The sequence below is a fragment of the Amblyomma americanum genome, chromosome 2 (assembly GCF_052857255.1).
Source record: "Amblyomma americanum isolate KBUSLIRL-KWMA chromosome 2, ASM5285725v1, whole genome shotgun sequence".
In the NCBI taxonomy this organism is placed as follows: Eukaryota; Metazoa; Arthropoda; class Arachnida; order Ixodida; family Ixodidae; genus Amblyomma; species Amblyomma americanum.
The window spans coordinates 74,507,548-74,521,506 of record NC_135498.1 but is presented as its reverse complement, the minus strand read 5'-3'; the positions used below and the strand labels follow the sequence as shown (position 1 = coordinate 74,521,506).

At 43.6% G+C, this 13,959-nt stretch overlaps 1 protein-coding gene across 4 annotated transcripts; it reads right to left on the bottom strand.

Annotated features, from left to right (window-relative positions):
* Positions 1-272: 272 nt before the first annotated feature.
* LOC144121426 (triple QxxK/R motif-containing protein-like) lies at positions 273-8,883 on the bottom strand. Of its 4 annotated transcripts, none has more exons than XM_077654613.1 (5): positions 8,554-8,883; positions 8,038-8,134; positions 6,039-6,127; positions 1,392-2,165; positions 273-1,292 (listed from the first exon to the last, which is right to left on the bottom strand). In XM_077654613.1, the coding sequence occupies exons 2-4, from the start codon at positions 8,102-8,104 to the stop codon at positions 2,049-2,051; spliced, it is 273 nt and encodes a 90-aa protein (XP_077510739.1). In that variant the 5' UTR covers positions 8,105-8,134; positions 8,554-8,883; the 3' UTR covers positions 273-1,292; positions 1,392-2,048. The 4 variants fall into 4 exon arrangements, with proteins under 4 accessions (XP_077510739.1, XP_077510741.1, XP_077510742.1 ...); XM_077654615.1 differs by having other exon boundaries at positions 8,650-8,883; XM_077654616.1 differs by having other exon boundaries at positions 8,471-8,625.
* Between the last annotated feature and the right edge of the window lie 5,076 nt (positions 8,884-13,959).

Here is a 13,959-nt window from a genome sequence, read left to right as displayed (position 1 = left end):
CCTACCCTGGCCCCTTTAGTAGCACTAAATATCTAGTCACATGGGATCTTTTCTTCTGTTCTTTTTCCTTTCCACATATGCCTTCTTACCGCTTTGGTTCCATAGATCCCATTGCAGTTACCAGCAGTGCATTTATCTTTCAACAGATTTTCATTTGCTGCAGCAAAACGATGTATGCCATACTAGTATTGAAAGATGGCAGCATCAAATAACATACATGTTCAAAAATATTCATGCAAGTAGCATGAAAATGAATTTTCAACACCAGCAAATTCCAACGAACACTAAAAAAACTTTATTCATACAAAGGTACAAAGAAGTATATTGCTATGCAAAGCTCACGTTTAATAAAATGTTCAGGCATACTGGCTTTTTGCGTGTATCTTTTTGTACAAAAGGCTTTGAACACGCAGTTGAGTTAACCCAAAATAATATGTTACAATGGAAAAGGGTATTGCATATATAACATGGCAGTGCTGCGACCACAATGCATGGGTCCCACAAGTAGTGTCCACGATACGTATGCCACACTAACATTTGGCTAAGTCGTTATTAGTACATGACACACTTTCAATCTGTCAACTGTGCTGTTATGGCAACTATTAGTCTGTGAGCAAGTTTTACCTATGCTTTAGTCCTTAACTAAATAATGCTCCATTCAAAAATCAAGAATTTTGTCACCTTGTAAGCATGGCTCCAAGTCGCAGCAACGCAGTGCTAACTTATGGCATGTCATTACACTTTTTAAGGAACCTGCTTATTTTAGGAACAAGTAGTTGCATATGAAGAAGCCTGGTATCTGATCAGGGCGGGGAGCCACATGAACAGTTCCTGGTGCTGAAGCATTCTTTAGCACTACAGATGTATTGCATCCCGATACGTATAATTTAATGTCATATGTCAACTTCATTAAAATATATGAGCAGACATGAGAAATGCCCAGAATGTGGCCTATTAAATAATTATCAAATACACTGAATGCATTCCTTTTTCAGAATTTTGTATGGTGTCAGCATCAAATAAAATGCAAAAAGGACAACTGAAATGTGATAAAAAAGATAAAAATACATAATAGCTATTTTAGAAGTAAAGCAGAGAGGTAACACTTCCACACAGCTATCTTCATGACACCGAAAAGAAAATCTAATGAACTGGTTTTCAGTCTCGCTTAACTATCACCATCATCATCAGCCTGACTACGCCCACTGCAGGGCAAAGGCCTCTCCCATGTCTCTCCCTTTGCCAGCTGCAGCCACCGTACCCCCACAAACTTCTTAATCTCATCCACCCACCTAACTTTGTGCCACCCCCTGCTACGCTTGCCTTCTCTTGGAATCCACTCAGTCTCCCTTAAGCACCAGTGGTTAAACTTCTTAATCTCATCCACCCACCTAACTTTGTGCCACCCCCTGCTACGCTTGCCTTCTCTTGGAATCCACTCAGTCTCCCTTAAGCACCAGTGGTTATCATGCGTTCGCTTAACTATAATCCTCTCCTTTTGCTGCTTTTCCTGTTTCACTTAGTATCTTGTTCGCATTTCATTTGATGCTGAGAGTGCATACAGCAAACCTAAGCTGAGCATTTTTTGTTCAGCTTCAATTTATTTATATCTTTTTAATGCCTGTCAATAGGCAGCGAAAATAGCGGTTTTCTGTTTTTGTACATGTCATGGGTCCAACAAAAAATGGTGCAACAAAAAGTTTGTGGCAAGTCCCAAGCCCACATTTATGTTATATTTACGCAAGTCCTTCATGGCTGGTTGTTACCAACAGCTATAAAAACAAATATAAAAGTGACCCCAAATGGGTGACTGTGACAGTATTAAAATTGCTGAAAAGCACGACCATTCTATATCACGTTCCGAAGATATGTGCCTTGAGCAGTCTCTGCTGTGTGCGTTGCGCAAGCTACATTAGACAAAAAACGCAGACTTGCACTGGCAGGTACCTTGTATCCACATACGAACAACATGCGTCATGCCTAAGCAGTCAGCTCGACAACTTCTTAGTTGGTAACACACCAACAGCAGCGGACAGTGCACTAGTGCCTCAGTTTGTGATGTCCGAGGCCCACAGTGACGGAACATTTCCAGTGAGGAACACGTATGACAATGCGTATCCTCCAAACAATACAGCCAGCAGGAAGGCAAGCATGGTAGCAATTTCCTGCATAAATAGATGAACAGGGAAGCAGACAAGAGTGAATGGCTAAGATATTGGCACATATGATAGAAGACAACAGTCTACACAACCAAGGAAAGCGCAAGCTGGTGGTTTTTCCGGGAATTTATATTTTACACTGGCAGAGACCAAAAGTGGTACTAGCAATGCATTGATTTCCAACTTCGTCACTGTGCTGATAGAAAGGAGTTAATATAGACCACATCCATAAAAATGATCCAGCACCATAGAGAGAGGTAACATTTTGTTAGAATAAACTCTACAGCTCACTCTTTGCTCCTGCTCTCAGTTATAATTTCTTGCACAGTTTAACATTGATTTTTCACCTTTTAACATGCTCTGAAAAGAAAAAGATGATCAAATAACTGATGCTACCACTATGCTGATAGCAGCACTGCAATTGGTGTTGCCCAAGTTGCATGTGAGAGCAGTATACTGCTAGCTGCTAAGGTTGCTGCATTTTCTCTGTATTGTAGAGTCTTTTAATCTCTTGGGTCCTTAAACTCTAGCTTCACAGATAGTTTCGTAAATCGTAACTGCCAAGTTCCCCACCAAGTGGCAGTGGGCAGTCGCACTAATGTCTCGAGCGTCATGGCTAGCGGATGCTGCCTACCAGATGAAAAGATTACGGCTTAAAATGTTCTGCTGCGTTTCTTAACAATATGTCCATCTGGGTGAAGTGCTTTCCATTGCCAGAAAAAATGTGCAGTCGACAAAATTCAGCCGATTGACTCTTCAAGTGTAGTGGGGAGATCACAGCCGCTAAACAATTTTGATTGTAGAGAAGAAATTAGCAGTTAAGCAAAGCCAAGCGTACAAATTAAACTTATCTGTGCAAGTCAACCACATGCTGAAAGCGCAACAATGAAAAACGCCCTGCCATGTACTTGGAAATTTGTTCCTGACAAAGGCATCATGAAAATCTGTCTCCGTTTTAAGATTTAGAGCCAAATATTCATAATGCACTTTCTCAAAGTGCTTAGCACTGCCTTGTCCAGCAACACATCTTGATCAATGTCATTGACAATTCTCGCATTTTTTATCTATACAGAAAAGACGTTATCCCAGTGGGCGTGACTGGTGAAGTACTGCTATCGCTGGTAATTCTTCACCCCACAGCAAAGCAAGAAGCTCAGGAATCTTTTTCTAAGCGTGATCTGTCTGACAATGAATAGATCGTTGCACCAAGGAGATGGAGGCAACGTTAATGTTGTCAGCCCCCAGTTAAGTACCATGCAAGACAAAGACTGCCTGAAAGACAGAGACTCATAGTGCTGTTCCTGCTATCAGTCTGGTCACAATGCTAATACTGGAGGCCTATCAGAAACTTTTATTCTCCAAGTAAACTACCAGTTGGAGCAAGTTTCACTGCAAAAACAGTGCTTTCAATGATTTCTTTTATATGTATCTTGGTTATGTGTGCCAAATTAGAGAATATTTTTGGAAAAGGCAAACAGCAATGTAAGGCTGCCGTATATGGAAGGAATCCTGAGCTGTACCTCTGGCAATACCGACTTGTGGATTTCATTGAACAGCCACCGCATAACTTAAAAGCACATAGCTCATATTTCCTGCACAGCTGCTCACAACAACGACAACATCAAAAAAGCCACTCAAGAATTTTGTATCTTCTACAAACTTAAAGGCCAGTTATCTAACATGTTAGGTAAATGTCAATTGAAAGTGTGTTGTTTGTTTCCATGTTAGAAAATTCTTGATGCATTCCTTTCCTAAAGAGTACTACATAGTCTTGCACTACAGAGACTGGTAGTGTTTTGATAAATACACTGTCAATACAAAGAGGATCATTAGAAGACAAGAAAAATTTTGAAGACAACAAGAATGTAACACATCCCTTTATCTCATATCCCTTTCTTATATCCTTGTTTTCTGTGGTGTGCTGAAGAAGATAACTGATTAGTGCTACAATGCATCTGGCCATTCAGTTAATGGCTTATTTCGAGTGGCGCAATATTTACACAAATCTTTACAATAATAAAAAAAGAAAGCTGCTGCTCCTAAGGTATAAATTCGATCCTACTACACACAAAAATTCTTCCAGTTATAATATACCATAATGCCGCCATGACAGCTCACAAGGCACTGATACAGCGACGTCATGGATGCTTCGGCTAGTGAAGCAGGATGTCTTAGCTACCCACCAATTGTGGTTACTCTGCTCAGGGGTTAGTTACCCAAGTGTTGTCACGCATTATAACTTTTGATGCACATGGACATATGGACGTACGGTCAAAAGTGATAAAACCACTACATTAGCTGGCTGCACTGACTGCGGTCACACCTGCCTCAGAAGAAATTGACTGGCATGCTGTGCTTTTGCATGACTGATCAACAAATCTTCATGTATGAAACCATACAGCATTGCATCTTTTGCTAGGGGGTGCATCCGTGGAGTTAGAACAGCTTAGCACCTTTCGCTTAACTTCTGTCCACAGGTGCACAATGGTCAATGAATGAAACGATTTTTTTCAAGTGTGCAGGCTGAGATGCAGTTGGCATTGTGTGATACACAGTTTCCACCAACAGGCATCATGCGGTTATGTCAGCATGCATTTATTTACAGGAATTAGAAGTAAGTAAGGGAGCTGTTCCAAGACCAGGATTGGCAGCCATTCATGTTTGACAGCGAAGCATTAGTGGCAAGAGTGACCACATCTGCTTTGTCGTCGTCTGCAGACTTGCTGGCCATGCACGTTGGCTGGTGGGCCTCAACAAAAGGATGCTTGCAAATAACAGCTCTAAGGCTGCTTGTTCCACTTGCATATTTTTTAGTGCCTCCTGAAGCATGCATGCTTCACCATGGTGCAAAATCTAATGAAGGCTGCATGCTTGTAATAGTGTTTCATTCATTGAAGCCTGTACATTTGATCCCATAACATAATTGAATACAGAGGTTTTAGTACAGTCAACGTGCAGCAAGGATAAATGAAGATAAGCACAATTTAGCCAAGTAGCAGCTAAGCAATGTGGGGTTTTTAGAACTTTACATAATCACTTGTTTCAAAAATTGAATTACAGTCGTGCCTTGTTAATAGGGGCACTTTCGTTCCCAAGCAAAACTGTCCATAAAGTGAGTCATTCATAACAATGAATCACGAAGAAAAAGAAAAACTATTAAAAATAACACTTAGCAGTTTTCCATTAAGGTATGCTCCTATGCTTAGTGGTGGGCACCGAAAAGGAAATTAGACAATGTTGACAGACCCAAATGCATTATGCTGGTCACTATCCATAAAAATAATGTAGTGCAGTTTAATGGCATCACATAGAGCATGTTTTAATATGACTGTTGACATCACTCGAACTGGTACCACATATATCTGTACCCAGTCGGTTGATAGCTGCTGAACATGTCTTTCAATGTCTCGGAGACTGCTGCGAGAGCTTCTTTCACAGCCATTCAAAGAATATGCCAAATGGAAAGGCATACCAACTGTGCACCTTACCACTGTAATGCATGCAATTCTGAGACAAAAAATAAAGGCTGTTACTAGGGCATTTCACTTTCGCACTGCCTTCTGCTGGTGCTGTTCCATCAAAACACAGCAAAGGAACCATTCGGTTGAGGTAGTCGAGCTTTCCTTTAGATCACTCTCCACGTTAACGCAGTAAAAATACAAGTGCCCCAATCGGTTCTGTGCATTTTCACCTTGACCATTGTCCAGACAGCTGGGTTTCCATATTAACGAGGTGAAAATACATTGCAAAAGTTTGGCCCCCACAAAAACTGTACATATCTTGAGTCGTCAATATCAACAGGGGTCGTAATAATGAGGCATGACTGTATTCGAAACGTTGCCATGACCACTCATGCTGAGGGAAGATTGCGCATCTCACCTTGTATGTCTTAGACTTGGTCTTCTTGCTTTGTGCTCGCTTCTTTGATTCTTTCAGCTCAGACTTCGATTTCTTGTAGTCTTGTTTTCCTGTTAACAGCAGAAGAGCAAGGTTGAAACAGTTAACAGTTTGCTATAGTATGCCATAAATTTTTTTCAGCATGGACAAAATTATACCAATGGTACAACTACACTTCAAATTTAGCATGATCCAACTTAGGGTAGTAGGAGCCAAATTCATAATTTAGGGCCCAACTGTGGTATTGAAAGGCGTGCATAGAGCATCAGAGGTACACAGCATGGTAAACTATGGCATATGGTCTTGGAGCCCATGGTACCGTAAGCCTAGGTGTAAAAGCAACTGAGCAGCAGCTTGAAACATGTGAAAGGGTGAAATATGCTGAGCTGATTTAGTAGTACTTGTTATACTTGTATCCTCAGTTGCTGCTGTAATAATTAGCCAAGGGAAGAGCCTCTGGGCACTAGTGAAGGCCTGGCACAGCACAGGAAGATGGACACTCAAGAAGCAATTACAAGCAAGCAGATTTCCACACCCAGGGGCCACGGACTACATATGACAGCCAAGCAACTTGCATGCATGCATCGTGTGCAGCAAAAAGCTCTGCCTTTCTGCTAGAGTGGAGCTTTAACAGCATTGAAGCATGGCAGGCTCTTAACTAGGCTTTTATTAAACGATGAGTTCCCAAGGAGGCCCAGTTAAATTCCTAAGGGTTTCGCTTGTCTGTCTTTTAGAACCTCCAAATTTGCATGAGAGAGGCTGCATGCAGCAGGATCACTGTTGTAAGAAAAGGTTTTCACAAAGCATAGCATAGGGTTTAGGAAGAAAGCCAACAGATATTTCATCAGAACTGCTGGAAAAGATGCAGATTCTGTTTTGAATGCCATACAGAAAGTGGCGATACTGTCAACGTGTAAAATGCAATGTACAACCATGTCAATGAACTTGAAACTCGCAGCATAAGACATGTGGTTGCTTGCTACTTTCCAGTGCGAGACATTGCACATTGTAAGGACTACTGCAGCCCACTTTTCATGCAACAAATGCAACAATAGAAAACCTTGTAATAGAAGGAGCCTGAAAATGAAGATGGTGGTCCTCTGAAGCTCTGCATACAGTGTATGCACATCCAGAGCCCCTTAGGCAAGTTACATATTGTACATCAAATTCTTTACTAATCTCAGCATCTGCTTTTTCAGGTTCATTAGACAGCAGTTATGAAATCTGCAAATTTTGAGCTATGATTGAAGCAGGGTACACTGTGCAATGCAGTACTGCTGTCCTCTGTTACCATGGAAGCTGACCTGCCAGTCACATATTGAGAAATCGGGATGCACACATAACTTATGCAATTCTTAGGCAAGCTGTCCTTGTGTGCCACCTTTCGAAGCGCTCCACTAATACAGAGCAGAGGTCCTCAGACATGAATGTGCTTTGGAGACCTATCTTGAGTACCAGTTAAACTGATTAAGGAAAACAGAGAAGGTGCAGGTGTGACATGGATGTATTGCGATAGTTTGCACTACGAATTAGGTTTGCTTCATAAAGATACATAAAACAGCAATCTGAGATATATTGTACGAGGTAATTTTGGCAGTCGGCCCATGCATATTACTGCTACAATGTGACACTGGATGTTAAAAAAAAGCATTTGTATTACCCCAAAAAACACTGTATTAGGAAACTTGTAAGTTTCATCGAACATCCTGAATGACCAGCAGCAATGTTCCTATTTTATCAGTTTTACATTATTGGGAGATATATTTTTCAGTGCATGGTACAGTGATACAACAATGGATGTTGAGAATGTATATGGCTTTTAGGTATTTACGAGTTTTTGCAACATAGCTGTAGTCTCGCTCAGAAAATTCCTTTAGTGACGCTAGCAATCGGGAGGCTGCTGAGACACGGTAATATACAGAAAAATAAAAATATCACCAATGAGCCGACGAAGTTGGGAGTGTAGTATGTATGTACTTGCCAATGACTTTGCGGTATGCTTCAACGGGTGGCTGGTTGTTAAGGGAGTCCTTCCGCGCTCTTCCCATTCTTGCCGAGTCTTTTGAGACACTGAGGGCCTGAAATACAACGATTCCACATAACGACACAGCCGCACATTAACAATAAGGAGTGTGAGTGATAGTGCGTAAACCTCGCAGCAGCAGAGTAAGGTTGTGTTCATAGCTGCTGGCTGGTGAATGTTACAAGTGGTGGCAAACGAAGAACTAAAGCAAGTAAAACGAAGTTGACACGTAAAACGATGGAGAAAACATTTCGAAATGGGGTAGTTTTCTGCCATTATAAATGGAAGACGCAACTTTTATAATACTGTAGAGGGTGAACAAGCATTTAAAGAAACATGGGGGCACACGTAGTGCTACCATTTACATTCAAATGAGTAATAAACGACGCACTTGCAAAATACTAGGAAGCGCTACGAATGGCCGGTGCTTGACAGCCACGAGATCAAAAGTACATGTTATATAAAAGCCGTTACCAGTCTCGTCAGCGACGTGCGAAAGACGCGCGCGTGCTCTGATCTTAGAAAAAAATTTCAAAAAACAGCGAGATAGCTGCTACTCGACAATCCTACTTGGAAGTGTCGTTATCTTTTGCCAGCTTTCGCGGCGTTGGTTGCTCCACGTAGAAACTTCGTCACCAGCGCGGACTCGGAAGCAGTGAATGCACTGTTCAGCGATGAAATCTACATGTTGCGATTCATTCGGAAATAAGTAAACAAAACGTTTTCAAAAGGAGTGGTGACAGGAATAAAAACAATAGAATCGCGCGCACCTGTTTGGAAACACGAAACTGCAGTACACGCTAGAGATATGAGCGATAAGAGGCAAAGAGGCCTGCGAAGACGTTACGAAGTGAAAACCAGAAACTACGTGGACATACGTAAGCTAATTCCCTCTGCAAGGTAGATGTAGCTAATGGCAGAGCTTTTAGATATTACCAGTTGTGAAACTTCCCAGAGGGTTCACATATCAAAAAACGACGGTTCGAGTTGGCAAAATTCGGAGATGGATGGATGGATGGATGGTCGGTAGAAGAGTCCCCTTTGGAACCGTGTAGTGACAGTTTCACCAAACTCTGCGTATTTTTTCTTTTGTTTTTGTTCAATTGTGATGTAATTTCTGATTAGGATTCGGCATTTTTTAAAATTTTCTTTAAATTTCTTTAGTTTTTCTACAGCTCTAACCTTATTTCACCTCGTTGCTTTTGAGCCACCGAAGTGCCAATCGCTTTTTAGAGTTTACGGATTACCGCGCCGCCCATTGTGGGTATTATAAACTAAGCTTTGGTAGATTGTTATCAAACGCACAACCACGTTGCAACGAAATCAGAAAACAGATGCATTACCAAAAAATTCATACATATAACAGTCCGAGAGGTAAATGAAGAGGCAAGAGAAGCAAAAAAGAACTATCCGCGGATCAACTACTGCTAAACCTACTGCGCAAAGCACAGAATTCCTCCACGACAAAAACGCAGTCCATTGTTAAGACTTCTCTGGTCACCTAAACAAGAAGCTAATTACGAGAAAAAGTTGTAAGCTCTAGAATTTTGGTACCTGGCTTGTTTAATAAAGTCAAACATTAAAAAGCTGATTTCGTTTACTTTTGTTACTGGCTAGCGGAGTAGTACAGTATGCCGCGGATCCTGGGCCAATTTTAACAGCTGAACAGTACGCCGTGGGTCGTGGCCCAGTATTAACAACTGCTGTTTTTTTTTTAAAGTTGTATCATGACGCGGCTTGGCGTCTGTAACGTTGAGTGCGTTCCTCACGCTGGATAGGCAGCGCACCCACCCTGCCACCCTGGCAGATGGCGGTTAAGTTAATGGTTGATCGCGAAAGGTTGGTCAACTAATGAACATGGCGGCTTATTGCTGCAGTGGCGCGTGTCTGCCGCAACGTTGTCAGCACTAATGCATGCAGCCCACATCTCTGTGTCACCACCGCCACGTACCTCAAAGCGCGATTTAAGCGTCCACTATCCCAGGGAGCCAGTTATGCGTCTTCCTTTCCTCAAAATAATCGGAGTCTAGAACGTTAATAATCATAGTAATAAAAATTGGTTTTTGGGGAAATGAAATGGCGCAGTATCTGTCTCATATATCGTTGGACACCTGAACCGCGCCGTAAGGGAAGGGATAAAGGAGGGAGTGAAAGAAAAAAGGAATAAATAGGTGCCGTAGTGGAGGGCTCCGGAATAATTTCGACCACCTGGGGATCTTTAACGTGCACTGACATCGCACAGCACACGGGCGCCTTTGGCGTTTTTCCTCTATAAAAACGCAGACGCCCTGGTCGGGTTCGAACCCGGGAACTCCGGACCAGTAGCCGAGCGCCCTAACCACTGAGCCACCGCGGCGGGGAGAACGTTAAAATCCAGGTTAGAACCAGGATCAAGCGTACATGCATCTATAGCGCATAACCCAGAATTCGTGTGGGATTTGAAGTGAGTATTTTACGAGTCTTACCAATAGAACTATATCGCAAACTGTCCTACCTTGCGATTTTTTGGTAGTGTAACTTAGCCTTCATATATTGAGGAAGCGAACAAAACTTTTTTTTAACCATGTCCAGCATTCTTGGACAAAAATTTTCAATATGGGAATATTGTAAGGTACTGGTATGGAAATACTGAAGGCATTGCCCATTCTTCTGGTGCGTAGCAAAATCTTTCTTTTAATGTCTCTTTATCGCTGGCACCGAGCGGTTAAGACTGCTATAAAAAACCAATGGGGAACGTCTTTGACGCTAGCAAAAAACGTTAATAGCAAAAAATGCAAACCTGCCGACGGGAGATCTGCGGATATGTTGATTGTTATAAGGAAATACAATATACGAAAAAATTGTGTTCATAAACTCTTTCCTGTTGAAAATACTTTTGTCCAGAATCTCTGGGCATGAGTGTGTTAAGGTTTAAATTGCACTGAAAAACATTCATTGCTAGCTTGCTTCCATGCCAGCAGTGACGAGGTCACGGAACGTTATTTTTGACCTCAAGAGTAACTTGGAGCACGCGCGAAGAGAAATCTTTCAATATTTGAATACGATATCACTTCTATATATTTATGAATTACTATTACATTCCCCTCTAAAAAACGTCACAATTGCGAGGTGCCTTCACTAGTCTAAAAACAGTCTGGCTTTTTTTTTTGTTTCAGTACAACGATACTTTTTCACCTGCGTTTGAGAGGAAGTTACGAAGTGCAGTGAGACGCTGTGCGAACATTTTGACATTTATTGCCCGCTATTCATACGCGCTGCAAAATCAGGCTCGTAAAATGGCTCCTGCGCTAGCACCGATGAGTTCTGAAGGCCCCAGAATATCAGTAGGGGGTGTACTAAACGTCCAAGATTAAAGCGGCAATTTTAAGTGTTCAGCGTCATGAGGCACGAGGTATTAGCCACGCAAACGAACAGAATTTTTCCCTGTTTTAACGCCCCGTTTGGGCACCGAGGTACCCTAGAGCGGGGACGCAGGAATCACGCGGTGAGCGGCGAACAACGCAGCGCACATCAAAGGCGCGTTCACCGCGAAGCTTACGGCTTGCTGCCCGTTCGTTCGGCGCTGAAGCTATGCTAGCGTTTGTGGCATCGGGTTTGTCGAGAACGATGTGCCGACTAACTACGACTGCAGCCTGAGTCCCGCTCGTTTCGGCAAGGCGCCTGGCAGAGCTTCTACGTGGTTTGCCGCTCCGCGCGTCCGTTTCACCGTACGTAGCAGAGCGATTTGACTAACGGGCAAGGCGTCTTGTCGAACAGGCAACGGCGTTCTGTGGACTCCCTGCCAGAGCTGCAACACGCTGTCACGTTCCAATCATAAAGGCGAAGCTTAAGCGTCCTCCAATTTTACGGGCTAAAAATGAGACCAAATGTTAACGTCATGGCCTCTTAAAATCATACTGGTTTAATCACTTGAAGAACTGTAATGACGAACCGAGCGCGCGATTCACAGAATACTGATCAGAGTATAAGCAAAATATGTAAGTTTGTCCGCAAATTATCACAACATATGTCACAACTAATAGTAAAGTAATAGATGTACGATTTCGTTTCCGTACCTCTCTGGGATAGAAGCTTTGAAGGTAGGGAACATCAGCGGCTTCAGTGCACCAGCGTGTCCAGCGTGGCGTTTTGCGAGGGACTCCGCGATGCAGATCATGAACTCGTTGTCAAAATCAGCTCTCAAGTCCAGCTCGAGAAGGGAAGCATTTTTGCGCAGTGCCGATGCCAGAACATCTCCGCACGTTGCGTTAGCACCGCAGAAGCCGATCCGCAGATTCTTGACGATGGTGTTGACTCCGAGCGCAGCGAGCAACTCCCTGACCCAGCTGGTGCATTGGTGCATGTACAATTCTAGTTTAGTCAGAGTTACGCTGCTCTGGGGAGCGTCGACTACGGCGGGAACGTTACACTCTGATTCAATGAATGTAAGAAAGCTGAAATACTTCAGAGCCACCAAGCTCTGCTCCAGCATCAAAAAGATATCTGTGCCGTAGTGGCTGTCTTCTTCGTTCCTGCAAAACGTCCGCACCAGCGACTCGCACTTCTTCAGACACTGCAGAGAGTCAATCAAGCGTCGCGAAAGATTCATGCCGGCGATCTCTACGGCCTTGAGAGAACAAGAGTTGCGCCGCAAAAGCTTGGTAAGTCCTGCTTCAAACTCACCACCGGCGGAGTTGATCTTGAGCTCTTCCAGGTCGCAAACACCAACGATGTCTTCCTCCGGAATGTAGCTGCAGCCGAGTGTGTTGAGAACTTCGGCACGGCATGTCTTCACCTCAAGGTGACGAATTTTGCGAATGGCATCCCGTCTAGACGCTGGCCGGAGGCGTATAGGTGCAGGAGCTCGCTTCAGAGTAGCCTCATTCGCATCAGTTGTGCACACAGCGTGCAGGTCGTTGATGCAACGGTGATGCTGAAGAAGCCGCGATACCATGGAAGCTGCCTCGCGTACGGCTGCGATAGGACCTCTGTCTACGGCCCCGTAGGGCAGGCACTGCAGGCTGAGATTTCCAGGAACAGGCTCAACAAGCTCGTACGCGAGCCCACATAGTATGCGGCTCCAGGCAGGCAGTTCGGCGATGAGCCAGCACCTGTCTTCAGGTCCCATCGATGTGCAAGCCTTCGAAAAGTCCAACTGGTCCTTCCAGACGCCGGTAGCCTCTGCTTTATCGCTCGACATGGCTCATTCAGGTTGCAAGGTGAAGGTCTTGCTGCCGAAGAGCTATGGCCGTATTCCCTGGCAAAGGCTACTCTTCTTCTTCTTCCTCTTCTTATTCTCCTTCCTCGTTCCGGCGGTGACGTGGCCCAGCAACCCAGGCTTCGGAGTAGCTGCTAAGTACCTGGCGGTGTTGTTGTTGTTGTTGTTGACCTCACACAATGGCGCATACCCACAAGGGGGATTGGCCATAACCAGGCGGTGACTATTTAAATGACCAGTTGCATGTGGCAAGCATGGGATGACCTACCAAAATTTGGATCGCACAGTTTCCGTAGCCGAGGTGGTTGCAGGAGGTTACGGGGGTCATACAAACTAAAATTTAGGCAAAGAAGGGGTAGGGATTACTATAAGTGGTTGTAAAAACCGAAATACAGAAGCTGATAATGGGATGGACAGGACGAAAGCTCATGATGGTAGACGTTTTGATTCTAGGAGATAATTTTGAACGGCAGAGCAAACATTCCCATTGGTATGGCCAAGCATAGAAGCGCCAAGAGACAGAACAACCGCAGAAGACAGGCGCAAACTGAGATTCTGTATTGGAACTTCTAATAGTCTTCTCCTAATCGATGAGTAGCGACGGCAAAAAAGAAGAAAGTGCTCTATTGTTTCCGGCTCCGCACAATACGGACACAATGGGGAGATCGCCAGACCAGGCCTGT

Excerpts from the sequence above, each read along its gene's own strand:
- LOC144121426 (XM_077654613.1), bottom strand. The coding sequence starts at position 8,104 with ATGGGAAGAGCGCGGAAGGACTCCCTTAACAACCAGCCACCCGTTGAA. Across the intron at positions 6,128-8,037 it reads AGCATACCGCAAAGTCATTG|GAAAACAAGACTACAAGAAA; the intron begins GCAAGTACATAC and ends TGCTGTTAACAG. Across the intron at positions 2,166-6,038 it reads CCAAGTCTAAGACATACAAG|GAAATTGCTACCATGCTTGC; the intron begins GTGAGATGCGCA and ends CTATTTATGCAG.